At 45.2% G+C, this 12,042-nt stretch overlaps 1 protein-coding gene across 1 annotated transcript; it reads right to left on the reverse strand.

Annotated features, from left to right (window-relative positions):
* Nucleotides 1–2,427: 2,427 nt before the first annotated feature.
* Nucleotides 2,428–3,774, reverse strand: LOC135057249 (paraneoplastic antigen Ma3 homolog). Its single transcript, XM_063963141.1, has one exon. It carries the CDS (start codon nt 3,772–3,774, stop codon nt 2,428–2,430), a length of 1,347 nt encoding a protein of 448 aa, XP_063819211.1.
* Between the last annotated feature and the right edge of the window lie 8,268 nt (nt 3,775–12,042).

The following is a 12,042-nucleotide window of genomic DNA, read 5'->3' on the forward strand; positions in this document are numbered from 1 at the left end:
AAAACTGCATAACTCTCATCCGATACTTCCTTGGTAATACCAATTGGTATCTCTCTCTTCCATCGCTCTGTTTTGTGTGTCTGTGTAGTGCTCCCCGTCTCATAAGCAGGTTCTTCTTCTGTTTGTTCAATAGCCTAACTTCCTCCTCTATCTCTGGCCTCATATAGTCATTCCTCTGCTTACCGGCTCCATTCATTATTTGTCCAATACAAGGGTCTTGAAGTTGATCTTGCCTAATCTGGCCCTCCTTCAATTTTTCCAAACCTTCCATCTCCAGTAAATTGATCCAACAGTAGGATAGTGGAAGTGCTTCAGGAGTTGCTCCTAATGCACCCACTTGTGCATGCTTTATATGATTCTCTATTTGTAGGATGCGGCACATCCCACGAACTTCTCCAGCCGGTATCTCAATCCATTCATCATCCTCCTTCCCTTCTGCTGACTGCCCTGGGATTCTTGATAACGAATCTGCATCAACATTGTTCACCCCTGGCCGATATTTCAGAGAGAAGTCGTACAGGGCAAGAGCGGCCAACCAGCGATGCCCTGTCGCATCCAACTTGGCGGTAGTGTGTACATAAGTAAGGGGGTTGTTGTCAGTGTGAACTTCGAATTTGGCTCCATATAGATAGTCGTGAAATTTATCCACGATGCACCATTTTAACGCCAAGAATTCAAGTTTGTGTGTAGGATATCGCTTTTCACTGTCTGATACCCCTCTGCTGGCAAAAGATACAGGCCGCAATTCCTCCTGATGTCTCTGATATAATACGCCTCCTAAGCCCTCTATGGAAGCATCAATATGTAGGACATAGGGTAAATTGGGATTTGCATAAGCTAATACAGTGGCACTCGTTAAGCTCTCTTTCAGGGCATTAAAAGACCTTTCACATTCACCTGTCCACCTTTCTCCGAATGGTTCATTAACCTTGTATAGATCACCACTCCTTGTTGTCCTTGAGGTCTTTCTCTCTGTCATAGACAAGTATCCCTTTGTTAAGTCGGTTAGTGGTTTAGCAGTAGCTGAATAATTCGGAACAAACCTCCGGTAATAGCCACAAAACCCAAGGAACGATCTTAATTCCTTCAACTTAGTAGGGCGCGGCCAGTTGGTCACTGCTTTCACCTTGTCCGGATCCGTAGCTACTCCATCCTTACTTACTATGTGCCCTAGGTACTTGACACTTAACTGACATAGGTGGCATTTATCTACTGATAGTTTCAGGCCGCCTTCAATCAACCTGTCTAAAACTTTTAGAAGGCGTTGGTTATGTTCTTCTATAGTCGCCCCGAAGACAATTATATCGTCTAGATACACAATTACCTCCCGATAATTCATGTCACCTATCGTCTTCTCCATTGTCCGTTGAAAGGTGGCCGGTGCTCCATTCACTCCTTGCGGCATTTGGAGAAATTCGTAAAATCCTAAGGGACATATAAATGCAGTCTTTTCTCGATCCTGAGGGCACATCGGTATTTGGTAATACCCATTTCTTAAGTCTAGAACAGAGAATAAAGTACTTCCTTGTAGACAGTCTAAGGCTTCATCGATCCTGGGCACCGTATACTGATCTGTCACTGTCCTTTGATTCAGTGTTCGATAGTCAATGCACATTCGTATATTGCCGTTTTTTTTTCGAGCGATGACAATTGGAGAGGCATAAGGGCTCTTTGACTCCATGATTACCTGATTCTCTAATAGTCCCTTCAGGTGTTTCCTCATATCCTCGAAATCCGCAGGGGCTATACGCCGGGACCGTTCTCGAAAAGGAGTAGTGTCTGTGAGGACAATATGATGCTCCACCCCTTTTGCTCGACCTAGGTCCCACTCCCCAGTAGAGAAAGCTTGCTCTCGGCGTTCCAACTCCTCAATTATCTTATGTTTTTCCTCAGATGGCAGTTCACTTCCCCGAAAACAAATATCAAATTTGTTGATGTTCTCCCCTTGTTCCTCTTCAATTTGCACACCATAGGAGTAATTAGGCATAACAGCCAAGTCATCATGTTTACTTAGCCATTTCAAAAGGATGGGATATATCCTGGTATTGGTTCCAATAATTAACGGTGGCTCTCCTCTCTCCTGTGGAACTCCTGGGCAAATCAACGCAATTAAGGGCACTTGGAGTCTCTCTGTCTCGTCTTCACACTCTTGTCCACATTCTATCATTACTTCGACATATCCCAAGTAAGGATATTTCTCCACGCTAAGACCCCATATCACTAACCCGGACAGGGGTTTAATTGGTACATCCGGGATGTTCATCCTATACCAATCTTCAAAGATTATTGATACTTGAGAGCCGCTATCAATCAAGATATCACAATTATGCCCGTCTATCTGGGCAGTCATTATCGGAGCTGGTCCCATTAACCCTTCAGGAAGGATCCCATTCCACCACGTACTCCCCGTTGCACAATGTCCAACCTCTAGGAGGCCTGTGTGGGGTCCACGGGCCTCCCCCCTCCGTTTCCCTGGTCAGCATCTTCCCTACCAGAGCTGTTATTAGGCACTCGGGAGATATTTTGATTAATATTACACTCAAAAGCCCTATGTCCAAACCTCCCACACTTGAAACATCCTCTATTTGAGAATGTGTTCCTCTTCCCTCTTACATTCTCATTGGGAGAGTTATTCTGGGAAGAACTATGAGCATTGTAGGTAGCTATAAACTGATCTATCTTTTTGTTTTGTTCTTCCATCATTTTTAATAGTTTATCCTCCAGGGAATTGATCTCTGTTGTAGACTGTACCACTTTAATCTTCTTTATTGTCTTCTCTCGCATCTCTATTAACGCTTCTTCCTGCTTTACCTCCTTCAACAACTCATTGAAAGCAGGAACAGGTTCTCTTGTTCCAGAGCATCTCAGCTTCTGTGCAACCGAGTCCGTAGTCAAAGCCCCTCGGAGCAGCTGTTTCATTCGACTCTTATCCACTTCTTCTCGGCTTATTCCTCCCTTATCCACAATTTTGTATAATAGTTTATCCACCCGAATCACATATGAACTTAGTTTCTCCCCAGGCTCCTGAAATGTGTGGTGTAGTCGAGATATTAAGTCCCCTACATCTTCCAGCGTACCGTAAGCATAGTCTAGGGCTTCAAGATATGTCTCCAAAGTAGCATTGGGATTGCTTCGCCTAGCCGCTTGCACTATTCCCATAGCGGGACCCCGGAGACTCTCTACCACCCTCTGACGTTTAATCTGATCTGGGCACTGCCATTCTTCTGCCTGTTGTACTGCAGCCTCTTTCCAAGCTTCATATGATTCTTCCCCTGTAGGTACAGGTACAATGCCCGAAAAAATTCTTAGCCTACGATAACTCCCCTCGTAGTGCCACCTTTCTAGTTGGGAAACAACTCGATCTACTATTGTTTCAAATTGTCCACCCGTTACATTTGAATCTCCTTTCCCCTTCTCTGAGATGTTCACAGGAGCTCCTGAAGGGCCAGTATCATCTACTTCATTCTCTTTCCTAACAGGTAATATGATGCGCCATTTCTTCCCCATATTCTCATCTGCCATCATCATATGTGGTATCAAATTAGCATCTAGTTCCTTTTCTATTTCTATTAATATGGCAACTGATTCTCCCGCTTCTCCCCTCCGTTTATCCACTATTATGGGTCTAGTTATTCCGTACAGAGCGCCAGTCTTACCAACCACATCCTCATCAGAGAACCCTACAAAGTCTCCCCCTATTACTATACACCTATTGGGGTCCTTCTTCTTCGTCTGACCCCATACATATACATCTTCCCCTGTCAGTACTTCCATAATCTTCAGATATTGCTACCCAACCTTGTGTTTTACTGGCTCTACTCAGGATCTCAGCAGTGCCTCCACTTTGTAACCCCCTTTCTCTGCTCTGGAGTAGCTGTTCGAGAGAGTTACTATCAACTACCTTTGTGCCTCCACCCAAACTATTAACTATTGTGTTATATCACCCGGCTTGTTTGGGTAAGCCGTATATAATGTGTAGTCGCCTATGTGTATAGATAATGCATTACACACAATCCAATAATTCATTTACCTGTTTTCTCTCCATTAGGCATGTCGGGTCCCCTAGCAGAAGAGTCAGGCAGTGGTAAGTATAACAGCTTTATTGTACAACTATAGTTGGACTATCAGCGTCAATAAATTCTTTAGACCGTTCCAACAAACATTCCCACCTATATAATAATTATTACGCAAGTTAATCACTATACTCTCCCCATCCTATACAATGTATTCGCATGCATAACAAAAAAATACCTCTGGTACCATATCAGATCTTTAAAAAATGAGATCGACCCGGGTGTTTATACAAACATTTGTGCACTGTTGGGGCCCATGGTTTCCGAGTTGTTACATGCTACAGTTATACTGCCTCAGTTATAGAATATATCCACCTTGGACTGCTTCCTTTACTTTACTCAGCGATGACACTGTTATTATAACTCACTTTTCCTCTTAACATCCAGTTAGGGGTTAATTTTCCACTCTGACTGGTCGGGCTGGTTATTACTGACTTTCCTCTCTGATGGTAAATGGTCACCAGCTGGCTATATCAAAGCATATACACATCATATTGTCCCTGACAGCTATCCAGACTTAGTATCATCAGTTTCTCTGTGTCGTGAGGCTTTACTAGTAAAGTCTATCATTACTCTCAGGAGTTTCTATCTTTTCGTCATGCTGGTAGATAAGAGAAACGGTACGCCTTCAGTTCGCTAATAGTTACTTCTCTTTCAGTCTATAGCTGCACCTCCTTCAGGAATGTCTCTATTTCAATAGCTATCCCGATATGGGTGCTTCTTTTTGCAGCTTTCTACTTTAACAGGCTCTACAGTTCTGGGCTTTCAGTCTATATGTGACAATAGTGCACTTGTAGCATCTCTGGGTATGTAGTATATAATCGGCCACAGTCTATATAGTAATGTGTATTCTATAACTGGCCTCAGTCCATATAATACAGAAGAATGCTTATGGTGACTCTAAAATTAAAGTTCAGTTGAAACATTTATAATATATACAGGTAATGCAGTGAGGATTCAAGCATTTGGGGTACTTTAGTACTGAAGGAGTTAACTTGCCAGGGGGAGGCAACACAACGGATAGTTGCTCACCTCTGGTAGCTCCCCCGACTCCTCTTGTTCCTCTACGCTCTGCCTCTCCACCCCCTCTGTCTGATTATTGTAAGCCAGATAGTGTAGGTACCTCTTATTGTAGTTCTTGTACCAATCAGTGAGTCCTCAGCACTGACAGGATCTCACTCCTCACCGTTCTCCTTCTTACTCTGGTTGCCTGCGCCTCTATTGCACAGCTCTCTGGCTCTCCAACATCACCGGGACTGCCTCTCCGCCAGGGGCTATTTGTCTGCCTGCAGCGTTCTCCAGCCTCACTGTCACCGAGACTATCTTTTTGCCAGCGCCTATTTCCATGCCTGCAGCGTCTCTAGCATCGCCGCTACCAGGACTGCCTCTCTGCCAGCGTCTCTGTCCCCCGCTCTCTGCTCTGTCACTAGAGCTGCCCGCCGGGATGCTGCCTCTCTCACAGGTACAGTTTGTCTGGGACTAACTGTCACAGCATGCGCAGGGGCCCCTTTCCCTTCCGTCCTCATGTTCTCCCCAACGATCTCCTGGCCTCATGGCAATCTAGAAACTTCTCCCCACATACTGCAGTACATGAGGTTAACTCCTTCATTTCATGCCCTATGTAACATGACAGATTACATATGCATATGTATACACAATATATTACAATATATATATATATTAAAATTACCAGTAGGGCTACATTAATTTATAACATAATTTTGACACTTTAGTGCCTTTATTTTTTTTAATCAAACCAATACAAGGGGAAGAACAAATATATATGATTAATGTCCCTTTAAAGATAATGCAGATGTAAAATTTTTGTAGGTTGTTACTATACTGTATATCTACTGATGCATCCTCATATATCTAGCCACAATGCGCAACACAGTACCAGATGCCTGGGGCGAATGAGCCGCCAGGTCACGCTCAACTACACTAACATTGGGCATCTTTGGTTACAAAAAAATGTGTCTTAGTCACATGCGATGCAACTGTTGTGTACAAGAAGACTGTGGTGAGCAATTTGATATTGGACACTTGTATGTCTGTGAGCGACTGAGACTGTATATGGAGCACAACGAAACCTGACATGGAATGAAGACACTGTTGCTGCATCGTAGCACTTCACATACAGATTCAGAGATTCAGTCGCATACAGATATACAGGTATTGCTTATCAAATTAATCCGTGCAGTCTCCTGATGCATCCATAGCGACTAAGGGGGTAATTCAGAGTTGATCGCAGAAGCAAATTTGTTAGCAGTTGGGCAAAACCATGTGCACTGTACAGGGTCGGACTGGCCCACAGGGGAACAGGGGAAACCACCGGTGGGCCACACTTCCTGTGGGCCCACCTCCTCCTGTTATTAATCTTCTACATTACCATGCATGCACAAGCAGTGTTTAATATATATATATGTATATATATATATATATATTTATCATGGTGGCCCAGCCCATGCACTCTCTACTGGTTAGCCTGGACTCTGTGGTGGTTGGACACACCTCATTATTGCCTAGCCACACCCTTAAGCATGGACCCCTACCACTACATTTCCCCGGTGGGCCCTTCTTGCCCCAGTACGACACTGGCACTGTAGGGGTGGAGCAAATAGAACATGTGCAGAGAGAGTTAGATTTGGGTGTGGTGTGTTCAAACTGAAATCTAAATTGCTGTATAAAAATAAAGCAGCCAGTATTTACACTGCACAGATACAATATAACCCACCAAAATCTAACTCTCTCTGCACATGTTATATCTGCCCCACCTGCAGTGCACATGGTTTTGCCCAACTGCTAACAAATTTGCTGCTGCGATCAACTCTGAATTACCCCCTAGGACGCATTTTCAAAAAAGATGCACAACGCTTCCAGAGTCTCTTCAGACCTTGGGGTATATTTACTAAAATTCGTATTTGTACCGATTTGGAGTTTCATCACGAATGACATCGAATGTGTAAATGTGCAACTTTTTGAATTGGTTACGCCTCATTTACTAAACTGCCGTATTTGTATTTTTTGTGTTTTCCGATGTCGATGTCATTCGTGGTTTTGTAAGGTAGAATGCGGCCGATTTAGTGGTTTTGCGGCCGTGTTATGAGGTTTTCTTACGACTGCATCACATTTCGGTTATGGCAGTGTTTGTCCTTTCACGGACGCGTTTTTTTCCTAAGTTTCGTTTTTGTCACTCGTCTGTGATTGGTTTGATTCGTGATGGAGGAGTGTCTGTGCACATTACTATAAAAACGCCCCAAACCGTCCGAACCTCGTGGGTTTAGCTAGTGGAGAGGTGAGAAGAAGGTGTGTTAGGAGTTGGTGAGTAGTTTGGAGTTTTGGTGGTTTTGAGGAGGTTCTTTGTGATTGTTGAGTGCTGTACTGTGTGTGTAAGTAGTCTTGTCATACTTGTTGTGTAGTTATTTAAAAGTCTGTCTAGTTTTTTGTCATTGTTTTTTATTTCACGTCTATTGTCGTTGTGAGTGAGTGAGTGTGTGTGTGTGTGTGTGTGTGTGTGTGTGTGTGTGTGTGTGGTGTGTAGTGGTAGTGGAGGAGTGTGTTTACTGTTTTTTTTCTCAGTGTTATTTGTTGTTTGTCCTGATTATGTCCCAGTCAGAGGTGAGTGTGGTGGAGGAGGTGAGTGAGAGGGAGGAGGTGAGTGAGGTGGAGGAGGTGAGTGAGAGGGAGGAGGTGAGTGATGTGGAGGAGGTTAGTGAGGTGGAGGAGGTTAGTGAGGATGAGGGGCAGGTTGTTGCTGCGGCCTCCAGTGATAGTGATAGTGTTGTGGCTCCGCAGCCACACACCACTACAAAGACTGGCCGCAATGTAAAATTTAGCTACGCTGAAAATATGGCTTTGGTGCGGGAGCACCAAAGTGAGGGTGTGGTGAGGGTAATAGTGAGATTGTGGTGAGGCGGACCGAGGACACGTGTCGTAAGCGTTTCTACGACATAAAGCGCTGTGTCAAGGCGAAGATGGCCAAGGAGGCTAATTCGGCCCGCCAAACCGGGGGTGGACACCCCTTCCGTGCATCTTACCATGATTGGGAGGAGCCTGTGCGTGCACTCATTCCGCCAGAAGTGGTTGGTGCCACTCATGTCCGGGATTCGGATCGGCCAAGGCAGGATGGTGAGTATTTTTTTAGTTTTTTTAACAATTTAAACATCTGTGCTTTGTCCTTAGTTGTCTGAAATGTCTTCTAGCTAATTGTGGTTGTCAGTTTGTTCATTCTTCTAATGTGTTGGTGATGTAGTGCAGGCCTGGCCAACCTGTGGCTCTCCAGCTGTTGTAAAACTACAAATCCCATCATGCCTTGCCACAGTTTTGCTATTAGGGAATGCTAAAACTGTGGCAGGGCATGCTGGGATGTGTAGTTTCACTACATCTGGAGAGCCACAGGTTGGCAAGGCCTGATGTACTGTTATTCTCAATTATGTTTTTTTTTTTTTTTTCTGGTTGACTTGGAGTTTTTCTGGTGTTTTATGTCAAAAGTAAATGTTTGTAGGTGTATTTTAAAGAAGTGGTTTTTTTTTTTGTTTTTTTCAAAGGTTTTTTTTAAATACATTTCATAGCATTTATGTTTATTGTGTGTTGTTCTGGGTTGTCCTATGTGTGCTGGATGTGTTTTTTAATGCATATTTGGTTGTGATGTTTCCAAGTTTTAGCAGATATTTTTGGCTAGTGTTTTATTCGTAGTATCAAAAATTGGGACCTTAGCGTGCAATATTGTGGTTGTGTCAAGCTACGACGTTTTGGTTTTAAGTAGTATAATTGTTTGCATTATGCCCTTTGTGTATGGATTTTTTTGTTAAATTTTTGCTAATTTAAAGTATACACACCCAATGAAGTGAGGCAGAAAAATAAGATTTTACTCACCGGTAAATCTGTTTCTCGTAGTCCGTAGTGGATGCTGGGCCTCCGTAAGGACCATGGGGATTAGCGGCTCCGCAGGAGACTGGGCACAACTAAAGAAAGCTTTAGGACTACCTGGTGTGCACTGGCTCCTCCCACTAAGACCCTCCTCCAGACCTCAGTTAGGATACTGTGCCCGGAAGAGCTGACACAATAAGGAAGGATTTTGAATCCCGGGTAAGACTCATACCAGCCACACCAATCACACCGTATAACTCGTGATACTATACCCAGTTAACAGTATGAAATATAACTGAGCCTCTCAACAGATGGCTCAACAATAACCCTTTAGTTAGGCAATAACTATAAACAAGTATTGCAGACAATCCGCATTTGGGATGGGCGCCCAGCATCCACTACGGACTACGAGAAATAGATTTACCGGTGAGTAAAATCTTATTTTCTCTGACGTCCTAAGTGGATGCTGGGACTCCGTAAGGACCATGGGGATTATACCAAAGCTCCCAAACGGGCGGGAGAGTGCGGATGACTCTGCAGCACCGAATGAGCAAACTCTAGGTCCTCCTCAGCCAGGGTATCAAACTTGTAGACTCTTACAAAAATGTTTTAACCCGACCAAGTAACAGCTCGGCAAAGTTGTAAAGCCGAGACCCCTCGGGCAGCCGCCCAAGAAGAGCCCACTTTCCTCGTGGAATGGGCTTTTACAGATTTAGGGTGCGGCAGTCCAGCCGCAGAATGTGCAAGTTGAATCGTGCTACAGATCCAGCGAGCAATCGTCTGCTTAGAAGCAGGAGCACCCAGCTTGTTGGGTGCATACAGGAGAAATAGCGAGTCAGTTTTCCTGACTCCAGCCGTCCTGGAAACATATATTTTTCAGGGCCCTGACTACGTCCAGTAACTTGGAATCCTCCAAGTCCCAAGTAGCCGCAGGCACCACAATAGGTTGGTTCACATGAAAAACTGATACCACCTTAGGAAGGAATTGGGAATGAGTCCTCAATTCCGCCTTATCCATATAAAATACAGATAAGGGCTTTTGTATGACAAAGCCGCCAATTCTGATACACGCCTGGCCGACGCCAAGGCCCACAGAATGACCACTTTCCACGTGAGGTTTTATTATAGCTCCACGGATTTAAGTGGCTCAACCCAATGCGACTTCAGGAATTCCAACACCACGTTGAGATCCCACGGTGCCACTGGAGGCACAAACGGGGGCTGACTATGCAGCACTCCCTTAACAAAAGTCTGAACTTCAGGCAGTGAAGCCAGTTCAATTTTGGAAGAAAATCGATAGAGCCGAAATCTGGACCTTAATGGAACCCAATTTTAGGCCCCTAGTCACCTCTGACTGTAGGAAGTGCAGAAATCGACCTAGCTGAAATTTCTCCTTTGGGGCCTTCCTGGCCTCACAGTACGCAACATATTTCCGCCATATGCGGTGATAATGGTTTGTGTTCACTTCTTTCCTAGCTTTAGATAGCGTAGGGATAACTTCCTCTGGAATTCCCTTTTCCTTCAGGATCCGGCGTTCAACCGCCATGCCATCAAACGCAGCCGCAGTACGTCTTGGAACAGACAGGCCCCCTGCTGCAGCAGGTCCTGTCTGAGCGGCAGAGGCCATGGGTCCTCTGAGATAATTTCTTGGAGTTCTGGTTACCAAGCTCTTCTTGGCCAACCCGGAACAATGAGTATAGTTCTTACTCCTCTCCTTCTTATTATTCTCATTACCCTGGGTAAGAGAGGCAGAGAAGGGAACACATACACCGACTGGTACACCCACGGTGTTACCAGAGCGTCCACAGCTATCGCCTGAGGGTCCTTGACCTGGCGCAATATCTTTGTAACTTTTAGTTGAGGCGGGACGCCATCATGTCCACCTGTGGCCTTTCCCAACGGTGTACAATCATTTGGAAGACCTCTGGATGAAGTCTCAAATCACCCGGGTGGAGGTCGTGTCTTCTGAGAAAGTCTGCTTCTCAGTTGTCCACTCCGGGAATGAACACTGCTGACAGTGCGAACACATGATTTTCCACCCATCAGAGAATCCTTGTGGCTTCTGCCATCGCCATCCTGCTTCTTGTGCCGCCCTGTCGGTTTACATGAGCGACCGCCGTGATGTTGTCTGACTGGATCAGCACCGGCCGGTGTTGAAGCAGGGGTCTAGCCTGACTTAGGGCATTGTAAATGGCCCTCAGTTCCAGAATATTTATGTGTAGGGAAGTCTCCTGACTTTTCCATAGCCTTGGAAGTTCCTTCCCTGTGTGACTGCCCCCCAGTCTCGAAGGCTGGCATCCGTGGTCACCAGGACCCAGTCCTGTATGCCGAATCTGCCCCCTTAGAAGATGAGCACTCTGCAGCCACCACAACAGCGACACCCTGACCCTTGGAGACAGGGTTATCCGCCGATGCATCTGAAGATGCGACCCGGACCACTTGTCCAACAGATCCCACTGGAAAATTCTTGCATGGGACCTGGCGAATGGAATTTCTTTGTAAGAAGCTACCATCTTTCCCAGGGCTCGCGTGCATTGATACACCGACACCTGTATACGTATTAGGAGGTCTCTGTCTAGAGACAACAACTCCTTGGACTTCTCCTCCGGGAGAAACCTTTTTTATCCTGTTCTGTGTCCAGAACCATACCCAGGAACAGTAGACGCGTCGTAGGAACCAGCTGCAACTTTGGAATATTCAGAATCCAGCCGTGCTGTTGTAGCACTTCCTGAGATAGTGCTACTCCGACGAACAACTGCTCCCTGGACCTCGCCTTTATAAGGAGATCGTCCAAGTACGGGATAATTATTTCGCCCATTACCTTGGTAAATACCTCGGTGCCGGGGACAGACCAACGGCATTGTCTGGAATTGGTAATGACAATCCTGTACCACAATATTGAGGTACTCCTGGTGAAGAGGGTAAATAGGGACATGCAGGTAATCATCCTTGATGTCCAGTGATACCATGAAATTCTCCAGGCTTGCAATAATCGCCCTGAGCGATTCCATTTTGAACTTGAACCTTCGTATATAAGTGTTCAAGGCTTTCAATTTTAGAATGGGTCTCACCGAACCTTCTGGTTTCGGTACCACAACAT

Source organism: Pseudophryne corroboree, chromosome 3 (genome assembly GCF_028390025.1).
Source record: "Pseudophryne corroboree isolate aPseCor3 chromosome 3, aPseCor3.hap2, whole genome shotgun sequence".
In the NCBI taxonomy this organism is placed as follows: Eukaryota; Metazoa; Chordata; class Amphibia; order Anura; family Myobatrachidae; genus Pseudophryne; species Pseudophryne corroboree.